General features: G+C 34.6%; 1 protein-coding gene across 2 annotated transcripts in view; it reads left to right on the top strand.

The window, feature by feature from the left end:
* The window catches only part of LOC136826820 (techylectin-5A-like), an 8,946-nt gene extending 794 nt beyond the window's left edge, over window positions 1–8,152 (top strand). For both annotated transcript variants that reach the window (XM_067084272.1, XM_067084273.1), the window contains exons 2-4: window positions 6,448–6,668; window positions 6,825–7,216; window positions 7,501–8,152. In XM_067084272.1, the coding sequence (XP_066940373.1) occupies window positions 6,448–6,668; window positions 6,825–7,216; window positions 7,501–7,666 (779 nt within the window). In that variant the 3' untranslated portion in view covers window positions 7,667–8,152. The remainder of the gene's footprint in view (window positions 1–6,447; window positions 6,669–6,824; window positions 7,217–7,500) is intronic.
* Window positions 8,153–9,341: the final 1,189 nt, after the last annotated feature.

The raw sequence follows: 9,341 nt of genomic DNA, 5'->3' as shown, positions 1-9,341 counted from the left end.
TTAATAATATTGCAATTTGGGTTATAAAAATGACCATCATTTAGCTCTATTGTTAGTTCTGCGCCAGGTGCCTAGGTATTTCCATTTAATATTTATTAGCTTTCGTGCCAATATTAACTCACTTTCGTTCATTATTATGATTACTAACCTTGTATTTCTGTCATGACCGGTATTATTCTTTCTTCCTTTCAGTTTTCCTCTTGAGACCTTTTTTCTACACGATTCTTAACTGACCCTATTAACTGAATCTAGTGTTGACAGACTTAATTTCATTTCACGAAACTGTTTACTTTTGAGATTTTCAATTTTGACAGCATAATAGTGTCATTACTCATATATTCGTATGTATATATATATATATATATATATATATATATATATATATATATATATATATATATATATATATATATATATATATATACATACATGTGTGTGTGTATATATATATATATATATATATATATATATATATATATATATATATATATATATATATATATATATATATATATATATATATATATATATATATATATATATATATATATAAGCTTGTTGCTGTCATGCCTCATATGTGTGAGCCATGAGAGCTATAAGCTAAAATAACACTGGAATTCTGATAATCGGTTGAATAAATCAATGAATCAGAGCTAAAGACGACTTACTTGAGATATTTGTAAAGATTTTAGGTTCACTTGTGTTTCATCTGCATATTTTGTTAAAATGCTGAAATGTAAATTGTTTCACTTTAGGATATAAAGTGCAAAGGCGAATTACCTCTGAACGTTGCCTAATTTTTTAGCGAAACGAGTGTGCTATCGTTTAATTCATAATATTAGAAGATTAGCAATAATGTACCAAGGTACGTTTAATTTTAAGATTGCTGTACCTTAAGAAACGTATATCCATCTTCTAAACTCATGTTAACTTAGATTTTATTTGCGTTTATTGAACTCTTGCAACTAATGTCTGAAATGACTCTTACGAGCGTCATCCGTGTCACAAGACGTTATATCATGTTGTCATGTGAAATGAGTCAAACAAGTAGCAAGGATTGTTTTGGACAAGACGTGAGTTCATATGATGCTTTGTTGGATGTTGAATCTGAATCTTCTAACTCATCCAAGGTCAGGTTCCAAAAATGGGGATTATACGGAATTTGAGGTTAATTTCTCTGAGGTTACTTTAATTAACATGGAAATAATTTTTTCAATATAACCCAATTCTTTATAACGTTTTATACAACCTGGACTTCAATAAATATTAGTTTTACTTATTCAGAACTTCTGCAGTAATTCATACTATTTAAGTCCAAGATGACCAACTATAGCGCTATTGAGTCTATATGAATGTTTGACTACCTAGCCAGTGAATTCTCCTCTTTCTGTTCACGAGACGTATATAATCTAACTTATTCTGCATTATCAGACCTTTCACGAAATGGTATCTTTTCTTAATATATTCAACAACAACTGGTAACCAGAGGAAGCACACTACGCTGACAATGGCCCGTACAGATATTTAGACATTTTTAAGGATGTAAGAGACAGACACCTTTTATTTTTGGGGAGAATGGACCTTGTGGCTCTTTCTCTCTATGTACGTATATATTTACACTTACACACGTATACGTAATTATACACACGCGCGCACACACACACACACACACACACACACATATACACACATATATATATATATATATATATATATATATATATATATATATATATATATATATATATATATATATATATATATATATATATATATATATATATATATATATATATATATATATATATATATATATATATACATATATATATATATATATATATATATATATAATCGGGTATGTCTACATATATATTTTTTATATAAATTACTTCTTTTTAATATAATGTTGGGTTGGGGGTGTTTGCCCACTAAGCATGGATGGCACTAAGTAGGGGAGAGGTTGTACTGTAGTAAGTGAAAATCTGACCCCGGGGAAAGGACTCTTAGCATGTCAACCGAGCATATTTGTCGTGAAAATGGCAGCGTTTATAGATTTCAACCACCTTTAATATCGTGGGGTGATGTCATCAATTCCATGATGAATGACAATGTAAACTTTTTGGAAGCGACCCCGTCGCTCCCATTTTCAACGTTTATAATTCGAAGTTAAAGCTTCACGATTTATTCAGACTTTTTCTCTGGATTCAGTTTCTTCGTATATCTTATAATGTGTTTGAATTTACACTTTCACAAAAATGATGTGCTAACCTTTAATGTACATTTTATTGAAGAGCATGGATATTTTTTTTTTTGTAGCAGTTCATGAAGAGTATATTATCATTTGCGCTGACGTCTGAACCAGAACCAATAACTGAGATGATAAACGCTGATCCTCCTCAAAAGGAGCAGTATGCAACTGATTCTAAAGGAACGGCCTCGAGAATGTATGCCTGCAGAAAGCAAGTTCAAGAAGATGGGAGAGCACTAACTCGCTTTACCTTGTTTCTTAATCCTGATTACCGTTGCAGGGTAAAGGAATACAGTAGTAGTCTATTCCAGGCAGTCACGTTAAGAATATTGCGTCATCTTTTAACAACATTATTTTTTTTTAACTCTTGAAGATAAAGAATGCATGGAGTAAAAAGAAAATGAGACAGTGTTTCCAAGGAGCTGCAATGTTACCAACGCACATCAAATCATCAAATATCAAATCAAAATCATCGTACGGCTGGGCTATTCAGTGAACTGTTTGTTTTCGTTGCAATTCTGCCTCTGACCCCACCGATCACTCCACATCTCTGCGAAGGCAGCCACTTCAGTTGACGTTTAGTGGTGAGACTATCAGTGAAATACCGACCATGACCAGTTTAGTCTCACCATAAGTACCATCAACAACAATGCTAATTTTTCCGATTATTTGGAATGGAGGAGATCAAAGACATTTCTCCACTGCCTAGGCTAACAAGTTTACAAATCAAAGCCTTTAGGTTTACAAGTCACAAGTAATAATGAAGACCGCTTCAGGTAGTCTGGGCAACAGTTACCAACGTTACATATGCAAGCCTGAACACAGGTGTGTAATTTGTACATGCATAGACATGGTCACCATAATGACTCTCGCATCTGGATTTATGTGGAGGAGATATGGTTGTTGCCATTAATGAAGTCATTGCTGCTCACTATAAATAGCGAGAGAATAAGATCTTTGCAGAAGAAGAAAACCTCATGACAACCGAGTCGTTCATCTTCGCTCTTGTTTAGACACGTGTTCCTCACTACAGCGGTGAGAACAACGAGCCTCACATGACTCTTCATAAGTGCAAGAGCAACCTCAAGGATTCTCAGAAGAAGCAGTTTATGAGGTTACAAAAATAGCCTGCTAGAAAAAAAAGTTAGTAACGCGATAGCAATGAAAAAAAAAAAAAAAAATTTATATTTACAAGTAAGTGATGAATGTAGAAGCTTATTTTTTTTTTTACAAAAGTGTAAAGAAAAAAACAGTATATAACCAATAAGAAATTATCCTTTTCTTAGTAAACGGTACTGGAAATCAAGTGAAAATGCCTCATGCCATGATTTCGAAAACAGACTTTTGTTAGTTTCAGTAAAAAAAAAAAAGTGTAAGGCAGATTGAATTAATTCCGTCAGTTTTTGGTTAAATTTGCAAAACTGGCCAGCTAAGAAAGGTTGGACTACTAAATTCTAAAATAATGAATTACTAAGTTATTGTTATCATGCTTTCCCGTGATAACGCCGATGGAATTAGTGAGTTTAAAGGTAGCGTGAAATCAACTGGACTTGAAACCTCTGACGGGACTAAAGAGAGACCTAAAGTGATCAAGAGATAAATGGTGAAAAACTATTCGCTTGCTGATTAGGGAACGAAAAGAATGTAAAACCAAACATACAAAAAATAGATTCAGAAGATAAATGAGTATCCCATGTGAAAAGGCTATTTAACGAAAGTAACTGTGTTATATGAAAATCTGTATAGTTAGTACCACTTGATTCATCGGTGAACTAAGCATTTTATAGTTTGGGTGACATCTGAGGTGGTTGGTTTAGATTAAGCCGGCCTTATGCCAGTGTGAGCCCCTTGCCCAAAGTCGGACCGTTATTTGATATAGAGGTAAATAGGATAAGAGGCAAGGTGCAAAGCTCTAAACTATGATCCAGACCAACAGAGCCTGGGTCGGAGAGTCGAACGCTGCCAACAGACAAATTTTCAAGAAACTAGTTAAATAGGATAAACGAAACTCTGATCCAGAAACAGAGCGTTAAAAAGTGTTATATGGGAAAAATAGCAACGGTTTCTGTTCAAAAGATTAAGTCATTGCATCTTATGATGAAAGTATTCCCAAAGGTTTCATGAAAATTGTAAGGCCTTTTAAAGAAAATCTGGAAAAAAAGTATTACATAATCAGAAAACCTTCATATCAAAACTGTCAAGGGCTTTTGTGATATCAATAATTGTACTGAATATAGATTATACAATAAACACAATTTTTAAGTCCACGATAGAACAGTGCTTCGTTTATTCAAATATAGAGAAAGGCTTCGTACAGTGTCTTACTTGGCTGCTTGTTTGTTGGTCAGGTTATCTATCGGTCTACAAAACATTACAGAGCTTTACTGTTGAATTAAAAAAAAAAAATTGTTCCTGGCCTGGAAACCGTTGATTAGTTTCCAATCTGACTGCGTACTGGGATTCTTTTTATTTGCTTTAGGTTTGAAAGCTGGAACCTTATGCATCAAACCTTGAATTCAATAATTACCTTCTTCAGGGAACTCTGACAGAGGCTATATTCCCCAGTCTACAAAATTTAATACAAATCCCGAGAACTAACCGGACCCGGTTGATAAAAACATGTACTCGCCCTAATGGCTAGTGTTTGCCTGCCCGAGTGCTCGCCACTTTTTATGATATATTCTACCGTTACCTTAGTTCCTTCAAGCCTTTTCTGTTCTCTGAAAATTTCGATTTTTTTTTTTTTGTTTCATAACAACTGTAGCTCATTATGAAGGTATTGAAGATTATTATGATATTTTGTTGTTGTTAATAATAATAATAATAATAATAATAATAATAATAATAATAATAATAATAATAATAATAATAATCGAGACAAAATATTCATACTGGTAGTCTTTGAAGTGAGTACATAAAGGGAATGACCTGCATTCTGATATGAAGTAGATCTGTGCGTGTGCTGATCATATCTGAGAAAACTTTATTTTTTCCGAAATGTTGACAGAAGATGAAATGCTGTTTTTGAGTATACACTCGTGAAAAATTATAAACAAGTTTTAGAGAATAAGTGATTATATTTTCTGTACTAACTACAGGCTTGTAAAATTGTGATATTCGTATACGGTGTATATGTTAATTCAACAATGAGAGACACTTCATAGATACTGCAGTATGGAGTCTAATGCCAGCTGGTAAATGGCGGAATGAGAATTCATGAAGCTGACAATATTTTGTTTCCAGGTGAGATCCAGCGAATAAAATGAAGGAAGACCTTGTGTGATAATTAGACGTATGTTAAGAAGGAGAGTTGTCAATCTGACTTGAGGTCTCTTTGTTTACTTTACCTAAACCACGCAAGGTTATTTAAACTGCCACTAAATAGTTTGATAATATAATATCAAGTGCCATACTTTCCTAACAGACTTCCCCTTATCAGTTCCTTTTATAAATTCTTTATCGACGTCATTGTCTGAACATAAAGTTCTTACTTAGGTGGAGAGTTCTTTAGGCACTAACTAAATGCACGTAGAACTGGTTTCTAGAACATTACATGCGAGTGTAGTTATCCTTCTCTTGCCTCTGTGCTCATTAGTCCTCAACACCCTCAGCATTACTTATGTGAATTTCATCTTATTTGTGCATGTATGGATGGCACATCCAGCCTTTTCCCATTTCTTCTCTAATAACAACGTTTTAATCAACCCTAGGACCCACGAAGTATCTTCTGTCAGTCCTGCTGTCATCCCCCTTGCCAACTCTATGATTTTTTTTTCATCACATATGGTATACTAGGTAGCAGTATGTCCCTACCATTCGTACAGTCTCCTCTTCCATCTTCTGCTTTATATAAATGAACAGTTGTTCCTCTCATCCATTCCTCTGGAACCTTTACCTCATACACACATACCTTATACAACCTGGGCAGCCTTGGTCACACTTTCACCAAATATATGATATATTCATGTGTATGTACAAGAGAGAGAGAGAGAGAGAAAGAGAGAGAGAGATTTTCTGTGGCAATCTAGCTGATGAAAGTCCTTGCGATACTAATACTATGTTAAATGGGCACCTTTGTCAGCAACTCACTTTCTCAGTATTTTATGGAAAATACCTTTTATTTCTCATATCCAATAACATGTATTTTTTTTTTTACTTCACTTTACGGAAATAATAGAGCGACCCAATTTACACAGATTACAGCATGGTTACATTTTCGCTGAAAATCATCGTCATCAGTGTTATGACATCCACAATCTCTAATGATGTGGCTTTCGCATACCCAAAATCCCACGTCCTTTGGTTCGAAGTAGGACCTCCTATTCGTAACTGCAAAGACATTCAGAAGCAAGGAAATGGCACCAGTGGAATCTACACTGTCTACCCTTATAACTGCTGTCCAGAGCTCCCTGTGCAGGTGAAAGCAATCATTGATAAGTTTCTTAGCTCTAATGTATAAATAGTTTTCAAATACTGATTTACTTGAAGTCAAAGCAATTGATAGAAAGAGGCTTTTTATCTCAACAGTTATTCTTGCTTTCCATAATTTTTGACTTCTTATCTTGCGTGTCAGGTTTTCTGTGACATGGAGACGGATGGCGGTGGGTGGACAGTCATCCAACGACGAGACGACATTGAACCAAGGGAAAATTTCTTCCGTACATGGATAGAGTACTCCCTTGGTTTTGGTGACCTTAGGGGTGAATTCTGGTTAGGAAATGACCACATCCACGCCCTAACGGACCAAAAACTAAATGAAATAAGATTCGATCTGGTTGACTTCAGCAATGAAGTCCGATGGGCAAAGTACAAAACGTTTTATGTAAGTGACAGAGGCTCTTCTTACAAGATGGAAGTAACTGGGTATAGCGGAGATGCTGGAGATTCGTTTTCACCGCAAAATGGAATGAAATTTTCTGCGACGGATGTTGATTTAGATATGGCGGATGATCAATGCGTGCATAAGTAAGCTTTAATGAATCTGAATATTCTTCTCCTTATATACTTGAACACTAAACAAGTATCTTTTTCATATTACTTTTTTATTTTTGTCATTCACTGAAAATACTCTCTTGATATTGAGAGCGTTCAGAATAAATTCTATTCTATAATTAAAAGAAAATCTTCCTAATAGAATTGGACCTGGAGTTTCATAAAAATTTTTTAAATATGTAGAAACATTTGTTTATATGTTTTCCTCAGTATTTCATCTGTAGATTATTTACTCACAATCTTTTTTCGTTTTCCAGTTTCAAAGGCCCTTGGTGGCACTTCAGATGTCATGAATCAAATCTCAATGGACTATACCTTTCTGGAAATCATACCGACTTTGCCATTGGAATCAACTGGAAGAGATGGCACGGATATCACTATTCCTTGAAAAAGACTGAAATGAAGATCAGGCCAATGTATTAATTTAGAATATTAATGATTTTCACAATATTTTGCTTAACACCACATTCAATATTGACACTATGCTTACAGGACAAACTATATAAAGGTAGGATGTGGAAATGATGCTTATGTTGATAATATGATGTCCATTGCTAACAGATGAGTTTAGTTATTAAGTGATGTGGAATCGAGCAGCGGTAAACTCCTATAGCATTATCCTGTTAGTATCCTCATCTTAATTTTTTTTATGATATTCTCTTATTACAGGTACATATTTATTACGCTGAGTCGCTGTTACGTTGAATGCCAGTGTGTTTTTTTCAGTAACAGGAGTTGAAAATCGATGGCCTTAAAATATAATGAAACGCGTTAATGGAACATCATCAGTACCTCCGCTAACGTTAAAAGTCCTGGACTGTTTTTGCTTAAAGGATATGAAAGCATTACGAATTTAATTCTTTGCTTTTTAATTATTGGGGATATGTAAATATATTTATCTAAAAATTGTGTGGATTATTTTTATTTAAATTCCTGTTATAAAAATTTTAGCTTAAAGCTAATGAACACGCTGAAAAATAACAATTGCTTGTTTTTTCTTTGAAGTAATTAAAGATATTCCGGGTTACCATAAGAACATTATAAAATCACAGACTGTTGAAAGCAGCCTTCTCGAAAAAGAAATGAACTGAAGACAGTCCTTGTGATGACTATTTGGATAAGCATTGTGGTATTTACCAAAAATGATTTTCGTTCACTGTGGCCGACAATGCAGTTCATACTAAAGAGAATTGAGAGGAGTAACACCAGGTGCTTGTAACTGACTAAACCCTGGAAAGGCTACGGCATTTTGACTCACCGAGAGTCACACAGGCAAGAAGATGAACAGTCTGTCACAGGTGACCTAAAAAGATAGTTTGCTTCTCTTTGAAACTGTAAATCATCCCGATTTTCAGAAAATTTTATATACAACTCAACACATAGACGTGAATCACAGGGTTGAAACCTTCTTAGCTTCACGGCGAAGCAAAATCTATTTCGCTATGATATTTGAAGTTTAAAGCTTAGAGTTCTTTAGTTTTGTTGGTACTATACTCAGCTAATAGACTACAGGTGCCTACAAACATTATGGCCATATACAGGAAGGTTTTCTGTACCCAAACCAAACACGTGAAAAATGGAATGAAATTTCTTCGGCGCAATATAGTTTTCTGTACAGCCGCTACAGCATATAATCAAGGCCACCGAAAATAGCTCTAGTTTCGGTTGTCTCGGTATAATGTTGTATAAGCAGCGGACCATGAAACTTTAACCACGGCCCGGTGGTGGCCTATCCTATATCGTTGCCAGAAGCCCGATCATGGCTAATTTTAACCTTAAATAAAATAAAAACCACTGAGACTAGAGGGCTGCACTTTAGTATATATAATGACTGGAGGGTGGATGATCAACATACCAATTTGCAGCCCCTAGCCTCAGTAGTTTATAAGATCTGAGGGCGGGCAAATACAAAAAAAAAAGTGCGGACGGACAGACAAATCCGGCACAATAGTTTTCTTTTACAGGAAACTAAAAATGGAAATTAATATAACACTCTGTGGCTTTCTCAGTGCCCATATGCAAGAGAAAACTTCTACAAGTAAATAACACTTAAGGTGTTCTGCTGGCAATAATTTTGTTGCACTTTTGAGGTATATAA

Source organism: Macrobrachium rosenbergii, chromosome 41 (genome assembly GCF_040412425.1).
Source record: "Macrobrachium rosenbergii isolate ZJJX-2024 chromosome 41, ASM4041242v1, whole genome shotgun sequence".
Taxonomy (NCBI): domain Eukaryota; kingdom Metazoa; phylum Arthropoda; class Malacostraca; order Decapoda; family Palaemonidae; genus Macrobrachium; species Macrobrachium rosenbergii.
The sequence above is the reverse complement of the archived record's forward strand: the minus strand, read 5'-3'. Positions and strand labels throughout refer to the sequence as shown.